At 37.6% G+C, this 13,570-nt stretch overlaps 1 protein-coding gene across 8 annotated transcripts in view; it reads right to left on the bottom strand.

Annotated features, from left to right (window-relative positions):
* Positions 1-6,653: 6,653 nt before the first annotated feature.
* Rcor3 (REST corepressor 3) overlaps positions 6,654-13,570 on the bottom strand; it is a 47,590-nt gene continuing 40,673 nt past the window's right edge. For 4 of the 8 annotated variants that reach the window (XM_087194024.1, XM_087194023.1, XM_021242195.2 and 1 more), the window contains 2 exons: positions 9,634-9,875; positions 6,654-9,176 (listed from right to left, as the gene is read on the bottom strand). In XM_087194024.1, coding sequence (XP_087050150.1) covers positions 8,832-9,176; positions 9,634-9,875 — 587 coding nt within the window. In that variant the 3' untranslated portion in view covers positions 6,654-8,831. Of the gene's footprint in view, positions 9,177-9,294; positions 9,876-13,570 lie in introns of those variants that run through there. The other 4 variants (XM_087194025.1, XM_087194028.1, XM_087194027.1 and 1 more) reach the window with 2 other exon arrangements.

The raw sequence follows: 13,570 nt of genomic DNA, 5'->3' as shown, positions 1-13,570 counted from the left end.
CAGCAGATCAAGGAGCCAAGTTTAAGCTGGCAGGGAGCCGAGTACAGGCCAGCAGGAGGCACATGAAGTGTTGCAGGCTGAACAAACCGAGTTCCAGACTCACAGCCAGAAACCAGCCTGAACTTCAGAACTAAAGGTGCAGACTTTCTGGAATTACTCATTATCCCACTGTAAACCTATGGCTGGCTTGTTGGGATCAACATGGATCTGGGCTCTGTGTGCCCAATTTGTCTACCAGTGATGGCAGAGATACACCTTGAAGTGGACATTTTTTTTCCTGGCTTTTGTCCTCTCATTTTCTTGTTATTGTTTCTACCTAAGGGTGACTGTTGTTTCTAGTTTTTGTTGTTCTGTTCTTTTAGTTTCCTTCTCTTTCCCTCCTGTCTTCACCAGTTTGCCAAAATTTGCTTAATCGTCCTTTCTCCTCCAGCCTTACTTCTAATCTCTTCCTTTCTTGTATTTCTCTATCCCCCTTGCCCTAACCCTTTTAAAATTTTCTGCCCTTAGGGTAAAATCAGCATATGGAAAGCATATTTACTATATACAATTTTCTGGTTTGTTTCAGATTTTGTTATATAATCACAAATCTAGTTCATATGGTTAAAGGTGGCAAATAGTTTCCACAGTTTGTCATTTTCTAGGCTGTTTGATACTATTGTAATTGCTGATTGTACTACTTTAGCCAAGGTGAGATAATTGTTCTAATCAGTTGTTCTTCCTGGTATGGCAAGACTAAGATTGCCTAAAGGTCATAAACAATACCATAGGCTAGTGCCAGGGCTAGGCCAAATAGGCAGCAACTTCTCATCCCCAATAATTGAATAGGTAGGATCTTATTTTTTTTTTGGTACCAGAGATCAAACTCGGGTCCTTGTGCTTGCGAGGCAAGTGGCAGAACCACTGAGCTAAATCCCCAGCCCTAGGTAGGATCTTGCAACAGATTCAAACACCAAAAGCTAGCTAGACCTGGAAGACATCTCTGAGAAGTAGTCATTTCCTAAGGGTTCTAAATACTAGCAATAAAGCTACTTGCCATGAGCAATTTACAAGCATCAAATCAGGAATTAATGAATATATATATAAATATATATTTAATATACTTATGCAACACACAACCCCAAACTTCCAGCCCACCAAAGGCAAGCCCAGGAGGCAATGGGGTGGAACAATTCAAAACCCACCCATGTGGACCCTCTGAATTGGTAACAGAAGTAGAAAAGCAGATGAATGAGGCTGTAGAGAAAATTAAATCAGGAAGTTTCTCAGATAACTAAAGAGATGGTGACCATAATGAAAGACATGGTTAGTGACTCTAGAGCAGATATAGATTTAAAAAATAGAGGAGATCGGAAAAATGATGGAAACCATAAATGCCCAACATAGGAAAATGGAATCCATGAAACAGATACATACAAATATCCAGGAGATTAAAAATTCCATTGAAAGTATACACAGTAGAATGAGCCAATATTGTGAGGACACAATATCATATATAGAAGACAGGATTGTGTTTAGCAATCATGAAAAGAAAAATTTCTTAAAAATAGCAAGGGACCATGAAAAATAAATCCAACAGCTGCTAGATGATGGAAAGAATAGCATAAGATTGGAATCAATGAAAAACCAGGAGATAGCGCAAATGACAAACACTTGTTCACAGAAGTAATGGCAGAAAACTACCCAAACAGGGAAAAAGAATTTGACATACAGATAAGGGAGACATACAGAACTCCAATTAGCCATGATAAAAAAAAAACCTCTTCCCCAAGGTATATAATAGTCAAGATTCCAGAAATTCAACACAAGAACAGAATATTAAAAGCTATTAAAGAAAAGAAACAAATCACATACAAAGGAAAGCCCACTGGAATTACAGCAGACTTCTCAACACAAACCCTCAAGTCAAGGAGAGCTTGGAGTAAAGTATTTCAAGCCCTAGAGGAATACAACCTCCAACCCAGATTGATATATCCCACAAAACTATCTTTCAAAATTTATGGAGAAATAAGATACTTCCAAGAAAAAGAACACTGGAAGAAATTCATGACTACCAAACCAGCACTCCAAAGTGTTCTGAAGGATATTCTACAGAGAGATAACAAGGATTACAACTCCATGAACTCCAATAGAATGAATCCACCCAGCAAGGCAAGAAATTAAACAGAAGAGGAAAGGAGGGAGCCAACAACACGAAACTATGACAGGTATAAGTCAATGCATATCAGTTAAAACCACTAATGTTAATGGTCTAAATTCACCAATCAAAAGAAACAGACTGGTAGAATGGATCAAGAAGCAAAATCCAACAATATGCTGCATACAAGAAACACACAATTAAAAAAGAAATTCATAGACTTAAAGCCAAACAATGGAAAACAATACTCCATGTGACAGGAACCCAGAAAAAAGCAGGGGTAGCTCTTCTATTTGCAGACAAATTAGATTTCAAGCCAAGACTGATGAAAGAGACGAAGGTCACTACATACTTGTAAAGGGAAAAATCCAAGAAGATGAGATAACAATTATAAATATATATGCCCCAAATACCAGCACACTCACTATATAAAAATATTAATGGACATGAAAAATGAAATATGCATTAATACAGTTGTAATGGGAGACCTCAATACCCCACTGTCACAAATAGGTCAAGTAGCCAAAAAAGACCCAACAATGAAATATTAGAACTGAACCAAACTTTTGAACAAATTTACTTATTAGATGTCTACAGTGTTCCACCCCACAACATCAGAATACACATTTTTCTCAGCTGCACACGGGATGTACTCCAAAACAGACCACATACTAGTTCATAGAACATGCTTAAGGAAATGAAAAGGAATTGAAATTATCCCATACATATTATCAGACCACAGTGCAATGAAACTGGAAATCAATGGGAAAAGAAATCACAAGAACTTCATTAAAAACATGAAAATTAAATAACACCCTACTGAACAACCAGTGGGTCACAGATGAAATTAAAAAGAAATCAGACAGTTTCTACAATTAAATGATAGTTCCAATACAACATACCAGAACTTATGGGATGCAATGAAAGCAGTCCTACAAGGGAAATTTATAATGGTGAATACCCATGTCAGGAAAAGAGTGGGCTCAAATAAACAATCTAATGTTGAACCTCACACTTCTAGAAAAAGAAGAGCAAGTCAACCTCAAAACTCATATGAGGGAGGAAATTTTAAAAATCAGAGCAGAAATTAATGCAATAGAGACTAAAAAAACCCCCCCCAAAGAATCAATGAAGAACTTGTTCTTTGAAAGATTAAATTGACAAACACTTAGCCAACCTTATTTAAAAAAACCCTCAACTCCATGCAATTAGGAATGGAAAGGGTGAAATAACAACAGACCTTGCAGAAATCCAGATCATCAATACCTACCCTACTTCAAGAACCTGTATTCTAAGATGGAAAACACAGAAGGAATGGACAGACTCCTAGATATATATGAATTACCAAAACTGAATCAAGAAGATATAAGAATTCTAAATAAACCAATATCAGCAATAAAATTGAAGATGTAATTAAAAACCTACCAACAATGAAAAGCCCAGGCCCTGACAGATTCACTGCTAAACTCTACAAGAAATTTAGAGACGACCTAATGTGCTACTACTCAAACTCTTTAAGGAAATTGAAAGGGAAGCAATACTCCCAAATTCATTCCAGGAAGCAAGCATTACCCTGATACCAAAACCAGAGAAAGAGCCAACCAAAAAGGAGGTACAGGCCAATCTCCCTAATGAACAGAGATGCAAAAATCCTCAAGATACTGGCAAACAGAGTGCAGCAAATCATCAAGAAGATTATACATCATGACCAAGTAGGATTCATCCCAGGGATGGAAGGATGGTTCAACATATGCAAACAAATAAAGGCAATACAGGATACTGACAGAGCCAAGGACAAAAACCATATCCTCTCAATAGATGCAGAAAAAGCATCTCATAGAATAGGTAGAACTCTTGAAGACATTGGTGTAGGCAAAAACTTCAGGAATAAAACCGATTACATGGGAAATATCACAAAGAATCAATAACTGGCATCTCATCTTATTAAAAAGCTTTTGGAGAGCAAAAGAAACCACCAACAGAGTGAAGAGACAACCCCGAGTGTCAGAAAAAATTTTTGCCAGCTGTTCCTCACAGGACTAGTATCTAAAATAATTAGAAAAAATTCAAAAAAATCAGAGCCCCCCCCCAAATTTAAAGACCCAATCAAAAAATGGGCATCTGAAATGAATAGACACTTCTCAGATGAAGGAGAAATGGCAAATAAATATATGAAAACAGGTTCAACATCACTGGTCATTTGGCAGATCCAAATTAAAACGTGAGATTCCATCTCTTTCCAGAAAGAGTGGGTGTTATCAAGAAATCAACCAATAATAAATACTGGCAGGGACGTGGGGGGAAAGGAACCCTTCTCTACTGTTATGAGAGTGTAGACTGGTACAATCACTGTGGAATCAGTGTAGAGATTCCATTTGATCCAGCTATTCCCCTTGTGGTATCTTCCCAAAAGAAAAGCATCATACCACAGCAATATGCACACCCATGTTTATAGTGGCAGTTTGTAATAGTTAAATCTTGTAAACAGCCCAAATGCCCATCATCCGATGAATGGATAAAGGTTTTTTTTTTAACTTTTTAAAATAAATACAATGGAGTACTACTTTGCTGTAAAGGATAAGCTTGAGATATTTCTAGCTAAGTGGATGCACTTGAGAACACAATCTTAAGTGAGAAAAATCGGACATACGTTTAAGTACCACATTGTTTCTCTGGTGTGAGAAACCTAAAGTGGAAAAAAAGGACCAAAATGTAAAATAGATACTGGGAAACAGGAAGAAAATGTTCAAGTGTGAAAGGGAACAAGGGGAGAGGGAGAAAGGAAAGAAGGTACAAGAAAAAAAAGGGAAAAATGGAAACAAAGCTTTTGTAAATAAGGAGGGGAAGAGGGGTCAGAGGAAAGAGGGGAATGGGGAAAAAAGCAGCAGCAAGATATATTATGGACAGGTACAGATTCCCTATGACAAATGTTATCATTATGTATATCTAAAATGTACCAATACATGTTTTGCTTAAAAAACGGTAACACTCCACGGTGATATAATTCAGAATTTTTGTAGTTGTTGAAAATTATACCTTAAATATTTAAATAAGATTAAGTTATGCAAAACAAAAATTTAATCTTTCTTAAGCCAAAGCCATTCTAGAACACTCACGCATTCTCAAACATTCAAGAAGGAACATTTAAGAGTATCATTGTAAAGACCCAATCCCTTAATAGTTATTTGAAATCTGGTAATGATAGGTGGGAAACACGTTAATTCAACAATCATTTCTTGCCTTCACTGATTTTCCCTTAAGGGTACAGCACAGAGATGAGCAGAAAAGGGGCAGATAAAGCCATGTGGCCTTCTACACACAGACACTGCATTCCTTGATACTAAAACATGGTGCAGCAGAACATCCCTCCACTGAGGTAGGTATCCAGTTACGATAAAAGGTGAAAGTTGGGCCAGGCATGGTGGTACACAGCTGCAATCCCAGCATTCTGGGAAGCAGGCAGGAGGATCGTTAAGTCTGAGCCCTGCTTGAGCAACTTAACACAGGGAGACTGTCTCAAAAATGAAAGAGCTGGGACCCTAGCCTACTGTGAGGGGGGAAAAAAGCAGAAGTTAGGGTGAGTTACACGTGACCCGTTTTCCTAAGGGAAAGCAGTTTATGTGCTGCCATAGGCCAGCTCTCAAAGTACAGTGAGTTGCCCAAACTCGACAGCTGAGTCCTTCCTGTATTATCTTCTTATACATGACGGAATCTATAAATGTCTAAATTAAAAATGAAACATTTTGGCTTCTTTTTGTTTCTTGTAGTCAGAATGTACTTTTATTTTGTGAAAGCACACAAAAAGGAAAATAAATTCTGCTTAAGAGTTCTGAATCAGATCATCCTTTTTAGGGGAATCCATATTAGTTGGCAGTTATTAGTCTTTTGATAGCGAGGGAACAATATAAAATTATATATTAATATAAATATAATAATATAAATTTAGTGACTAAACTTGAGTCTTTTAACCAAGTACTTAATATTTTTTTAAGAATGACATTGGGCTGGGGATGTAGCTCAGTGGTGGCATGCCTGCCTGGCAAGCGCAAGGTTCTGAATTCGATCCCCAGCACCGGGAAAAATAAAAAATAAAAAAAAAAATGACATCACATTCTCAGACTGCTTCCTACATCTATTCCTAAAAGGAATGCAGGCCCATATTAAGACAGAATATTACATTCTTTGACCTTTATTTTATATTTGACTCACTGAATTGTAAGGTTAAGAACAAGTTTTGATCATAACTTACCTTTACCCATAGTACAATGGAACTAAATCATATAGAAAAAATGTTTTTTTCATTAATTTTACCAGATGCATCAACAGTGTGATTTATTATCAGTTATGTAATAAAAACATTTTGGTGTGGAGTTTTAAAAAATGATTAACCTCAGAATGAAAATGGTCATTAAAAGATTTCTAGATTTTGCTTTTTATAAAAATCAATATTTAGAATTTCACAGTGAAGAGGTCCTAAATTCCTCATACAACATGAAATTATATAAAAATAGAAGACATAGACATCTTTAAATCTTTAATCCTTTGATTAAGCAGCAAGCATATCACTCTTCCAGGCCAAACACTGCTTAAACAAAAAAGAAAATGACGTGCAAAATATTTACAAAATATGCAAAGCACACAATAAAGACATCTCACTATATACATGTGTCATATTACTAATAAAGCTAAGACTTCTACTGTGTGCTCTAATGCATGTAAAATTACAGCACATCCCTCAGATACAGCACTTTGGCCCATGTCTGGGATAGAACAGATTTTAAGTGAATCACAATGTAATGAACAGCTGGACAGTTGCTGGTGCTGACCAGCTTGATGGACATATCCCACACACTGTGTACTGAAGGTCTACTGACAAGAGACAAGACAATAAAAGCTGTGCAGGTATAGAATGCACATACGCAAGACAATCTAAGTGCTTTAAAAATCTCTAGATTTTTGTTAATATAACTGTCCCTCATGGCTTCTAAAGTAAAAATAAGTGTAAGTTCTTTAACATCAAGAATTTTAAATTAAATTTTATCTGATTATAATCCAGGGCAGGAACTATTTAACATGACCCAATGAGAAAGAAAAGGACCTATCCTGCAAAATGTTTTTGGTTATGCAGTGTCCTTTTGAAGTGGCCTAAACTTGAATATTAAACTAGTGAGTGATTTTAGATCTACAGCTCTTTAAGGCTATAGAGCCAATGAAAGGGACTATTTTCTCAATACTGGGGGAATATATGACCTCTCCAAATTTAAAACTGGGGCCTTTGATGGTGGCTGGTGAGTGGTCCTGAAAGTGATGAGAATGTGCACGTGCAAACATTTAGCCTATGTCCCACTAGCACAGCAATCAAAGCGATATGTTCCTCACACAGTCATGATTCCAATATAAAATCATTGTATCAAAAATATGAGTACATATGGTTGAAATACTACAGGGGTGTTAATGATTATTTATCGAATCAAGACTTGAAGTCTTTTTTTTTCAGTTAACAGCACAATTTTGACAATATACTGATACATTTTTAGATAATGCAGAACAAATTCTTAAATTCATTTTATGAAATAATGTAGATGATTTAACCCTAAACCAAACCCTTGAGTACAGGTTGGCTGCAAGGTAATACACGAATGCATCCGACTAGTACAATCAAGAGAACACCCTTCATAATGAATGAGACTACATTAATAAGTATGAGGGCACTTTTAAGTTCAGAACCTAAACACAAAAAGGGTATTGTAAATAGAGGTTTCCATAACCCCTATCTCTACGTATCTGACAAAATATAATTCTCTTCTAAAGTCTCCAAATGTAGGCAACTACTAGCTAAAAGCAAATAGCATTTAGAAACATAAACTTTTTTCCAAAATTAACTACATTTTCAAGAACTTAAAGACATTATATTTCAGCAAATTAAGTCCTCATTTGTATGTAAAATTACTATCCAATCCTCTTATACTGATAGATGACAGGGTCAATGACCTTTAAATAAGGACTTTGTACTAGGACCCTACACTGTATGATAAAGGGTTAGTAGGTTCGGTACATTCTTTGTGGCTTTATATAATTGCTTTGCAATTGATTAAAGTGCTTTCTTTTAAAGGAATATGGTAAAATTCCTTTAGAAAAAAAGCAACATATTTTGAAAAAAGGGATATGCAGGTATAATTTTTAAAATATGAATAAAATGAACACATATCAAAATGTGAAATGCAGGCTATTTATTCTTGCACTCCTAACATAGGAAAATGTTTTTTAAATAAAAGAAAAGGGCAAACATCCTTAACTTAAAAAAGTAAGTTTTTACAATTCCTAAGTCAATAATCCTGTACTAAAAGCCTTGACTATGAAGAGGCAGGAGTATAAAGAACCTCAATAAAATAAATATAGTAAAAACAAAAAACCCCTTGGTATATAGAATACTTAAATCTTTTTTTCTTCCTTTCATGAGATCACATTGGTGAACACATCCTCTAAAAAGGGTAACCTGGAAGCTTTTTGTTATACAGTATTTTAGTATAGTGAACTGAAAGGTTTCTTAAGACATCCACTTAATGTTAGTCCACTGCCACGGAATTATTTTGCAGCCTCAGTATCTAGGAAGGACTGGTTTCCCCTTTTGCATCAGTCAGAGGAGCACTGGTGTAACGACGGGGTGAGAAGTCACTGCAGCGCTGCCGACTTAGTTTTAGTGCAGTGAGGACTGTGAATCTGTCTGAATCCCGATGAGGGACGGTGGCTGCTGACTACCCCCTGTGGACAGCACTGGTCTTGGGTTTAGACGGGGCGGCATAGAATTAGCAGGGCGAATGAGAGGCGGTGGAGGCTGATTTAGAGTCGGCCGGGGCTGGATGAACCGAGCCTGCTGCTGCAGAGGCGGCGGCTGCCGGTGAAGAGCAGGGGCAGCAGGCGGTGCTGGACGGAGCAGCGGTGGCGGCTGGTTCAGAGTGGCAATGGAGGCTGCTGGTGCTGGAGTGGCCGAGGGGCCAGGAGGTGACGGACCCAGAGTCCGAGGAGCCTGTGGGCTCTGTGCCTGGAGGCGAGGAGACAGAAGTACACGAGTGAGATGCTAAGTCCTATGACCTAAACACAACACAGTTTGGGCTGTCACAGGAAAAACAAAACAAATAAAACAAAACAAAAACATAACGTCAGTGTTTATTGGAAGCACAAGCTTCTTTTATTTTAAACAAAACAAAACAAAACAAAACAGAAAAAGCAATGAGGCTACCAAACAGGCATCTTTATTAGTAAACAGCTTAACACTGGAAATAAAAATAAAGACTATAGAAGAACGATATACTCTCCATTCTGCTAGGATCAGAAATTAGCATGTCATTATGACTCAGGAGTCACGAGTTACTGGGTGAGTGTACTGGCAACCTTTCATGCTCATTTAGCTAGTCCTCCGGCAGCTTAGCCTTACAGAACACCACACAAAATGGTGACTCCTCAACTCATATTAGCTCAAATTCCAGACACAAACACACCTCCTCTTCTTCATCAGTGCTCTTCCCTGATGGCACATTAGAAGCACTTTTTGTCTCCTCCCCTAAAGTAGAAGCATCACCATTAGAAGCCTGGGTTCCTTGTTCTGCTTCCCACTCCTGCAATACCTCCTCTAAGTTAAACCGACGCCTGTAGTTTACAAAGAAGTTCTTCACTTGGCCAACAGTCTTGTTGCCAATTACATCTGCAATAGCTTGAAAATCTTTACCATATTTGCGGACACCTGGAAGGCAAAGTAAATAATACACCTGTGAAGAATCAATAAGGAGAGCTGTGTGTACTAAACATCATGCACACACAAACGATACCAGCAATGAAAATCCTTTCTGAAAAACTCTTCTCAGTTCTGTTTTGAGATAGAGGCTAAGGTATCAGGGTCACAGATGAAAACTATCAATTACATCATTTCACTGAGCCAGCCCCTTGGCTTCAACTAAACAGTCAGAAACTTACCATTTCTTTCATACTCAGTTATTTTCTCCAATCCTCTCTCGAACTCTCAAATACAGTCCATTTATTGTAAAGCATTGAATTCTGTGTTCCATCCTCAATTCCACATTCATTTATTTCCCTAGTAGCCAGTCACCTAAATTTGAGCAACACCGTTTGTAAACAAAACTGGATGGGAATGAGCCATCTTTCATCCCCTCAATGGACTGAGTGAGCAGCTGCAGTTCCCCTCAGTATTAAGACAAACACTGTAATTTTGGTCTTAATGCTAACTTCAATGGGACTGTCTGCCTATATCCCACCAAGGTATCAACAAACAGAAATGAATTAATGTATAAAAGAATTATCGCAATCTGATAGATTCGAAGAGGATATTTTTCCGTCAGCTGACTGTAACTCCCGGAGTGGTTCCCAACCCCGGGGGAAGGGCTCCTGGATGTGGCACAGCCCCAGGGAGGTGGGGTCCGCACTGCCCAAGGAGCAGCCTGCTCACCACCGCTCACACTTACGAAGGGCTGTGCACTGGGGTCTCAGGACTTCGCTTTTTCACCAAGAAGTTTCATTACAATGAAGGACAGTAACTGACTTAGGAAGCTGAGATTACCGATTATCCCACGGAGCTTAAAATGAGTAGTTTGATTTGAAAGGAATTATATTTTGTGCTTAGCTGAAAATATAAAACTTGTCAACAATTATCATTTTACACTTCGTAACTGCTTTTTAATACCAGAAAACAATAATTCATTAAAGAGATGAGAACAAAGACCGAAATAGAGGGTTTGTAAAAAATTAAGACATTTATAATTACGGATGATAAACTAATGAAGATGTTAATACCCTAGAAGAAATGCTATGTTCTTATTGATAACCAATTAATATGAAGTACCCAATTAACTGAAAGCGACATCATAATGTGACATGATTTTACTTTTAAGTTATGTTCTTATTTTACTTTGAGAATTGGGAACAAGCATCTCTGGCTACATTTAACTAGCTAGGGTTGACCTACGGGGAGTTTTTACCTTAGAGCACTGTGGATGGGAGGTCTGACATTAGTATACTCTATGATATCTAGTTCTAAATGGAGAATTTAGTTAGTAACCTATGCACATTTGCTCTGTTCTCAAAGGAAAAGACAGATATATGGACAGCCAAGTAAAAAAACGACATACATCGTTTATAATGTTTTAGCAACACAAATGAATTTATATTCTTTAAATCCATGGGCTGATTTACAGTTTGAAGTTCACAGTTAAGATAAATTTTAATAGTGACTAGGTTCCACTAAGGGTTTATTTAGTAATAAAGAACCCAAGTTACCTCATAGTAATAGTTACTGTTAAGATACGCAGTACTTCCCCACTACTTACACTTTAGAAAATAGTGCCACTTATCTGAGATCCCTGCACTGAAGATTACTAAGTACAAATCAGTATTTATCAGTGCAGTTATTTTCATAAGGGTTACTTACTTTACATTCTAGAAATGGCCAAACCTGAGTATGTAAATTTAGAAATGAAAACTTTATATAAGACTAGGTTTAGCTCTTTCCTAACCCTAACAAAAAGTAACATACATTGAGGGCCGGGGATTTGGCTCAGTGGTTCCGCCGCCTGCCTCACAAGCGCAAGGTCCCGAGTTTGATCCCCAGTACCAAAAAAAAAGAAAAAAAGTCACATGGAGACTCTCTCAGACTGAAGATATAATCCACAATACCTGTATGATTTGCAGAATATATTCCCCAAATTGCACAATAAATTCTGAAACTGTCTCCAAGACTGATTCCATTATATACCTGTCCTTTCTTCGGAGTCTATTCCTTTTGACTCTTCTCAGTTCCTTCTTCCAGAGTGGATTTTACTTTGTCACCAATACTATCACATTTGCAAAATTATAGACTCGAAATTCAAAACTACTTCCCATGAGCTTTAGATTTTCTAAAGGCTCTGGATGTCCAGGACTTCCTCTAAGTCACCAGGCATGTTGGCTGTAGCTCAGGTAAGCTAGGCTAGAGTCTCCGGGCCTGGGACACCCTGCAGACCTCCGTGGTCTGGCTGAGGATCCCAATCTGTTCTGGGGACCTGTGTGCCCAGAGCCTGATTCCCTCAGCCTGCAGGATGCCTGGAGCTCCTTGGCAGCTCCTCTGGATTGAAGCAGCCTCACCTGCCTGCCCCAAAGTGTTTTATTTTTCTACCAGGTTTCAGAATGTTCTCTGTACCATGATGTGAAAAAAGTTCTGCAGTACTGTCCTACGAAATGCACATAAGCACCAGCAATACTACCATGCCAAGTTGGCATAAAGTGCTCAGGAAATACGATATTCCTCCCACAGGTTGACTTCTACTTTCTTCCTCAAACCGTAAGAGGCATACAGAGCGGGCTTCTCTATCATCTTCACACTAGAATGATGGTGCTCAACTGTACGTTTTGCCTCCAAGATGGAATTTTTAAGCTCTGTCATCAGCAACTAGGTGAACTCCAGTGAAATGCCAAGTGACTTGCTGCTACTTCTTCAGAAGAACTAGGCTTCTAGCACAACCTAGCAAGGCAGTGATGAGGAGCCGTTGGCCTAGCAAGTTTAGCAAGTTAGAGTGCCAGAGCTTCTGAATACCACCTGTACAGGGCAGGGTGGGGATCCATTCTTTTTCATAATCTACAATAAACAAGTAAATCAGATTTCTTTCTCAGCAAGGGAGTTAAATATGGCAATCAGGTCAATCTCTCTACTTGCTAAAGTTTTGCTGCTGGGGCAAAAGGTCAATTTTCAAGGATTAAGGAAGTAATGTTTGGAGAACCCTGAAAGAGGCAAACTGTAAAATTCTCAGGGAGGAATAAAACTGTTTTGGTCAACTTTCTAAACTTTACTTTAAAGTTATAATGAAACAATTTGGCTTGCTATGCTGGGAGGTATCTGGTGATATTTAATATGTATCTTAAAAGTTTTGTCTGGAAAAGTAATATAAAAATATAATTTATTAGGATTTTCTGCCCATTTTCCAAATAGTATTCTGTATTACCCAACATAAAACCCATTCATAACCTTTTTACATTTCTTACTCATCCTTTTCATTTGCTAAGGAAGATATTTTTACTAATAGTACTGACTTTGTCATAGTCTTCGTCTGAATTACTCCAAATTCTGAATTAGTCAAGTTTGTCCATTTGTATTTTTTGAGTTTTGGTTTGCAAGATGGTAACTTCAGGAGACTTTATATATAAGGTATTTCTCAATTCTAGACATGAAATCAGAATTTGCTTTTTCAGCTAGAAGGGACAGCATGCATAATCGCTTTTCTTATATTTAAAAATGTATTTTTAAAATCTGATTTTGGAGAAAGAAAAACAATCAGAAAAGCAAAACATTAATAGTGGCAAGCTCCTTCTAGGTTGAGAGATTTCAGGAGACATTTTTCCTGCTCCTTTTTTTAAAAAAATACCAGCACTAGGGATTGAACCTGGACCTCTGTG

Source organism: Heterocephalus glaber, unplaced genomic scaffold, assembly GCF_053883595.1.
Source record: "Heterocephalus glaber isolate CG9 unplaced genomic scaffold, H.glaber_assembly_v1.0 deba00001600, whole genome shotgun sequence".
Taxonomy (NCBI): domain Eukaryota; kingdom Metazoa; phylum Chordata; class Mammalia; order Rodentia; family Bathyergidae; genus Heterocephalus; species Heterocephalus glaber.
Note: the sequence above shows the minus strand (reverse complement) of the source record. Positions and strands in the feature narration are given on the sequence as shown.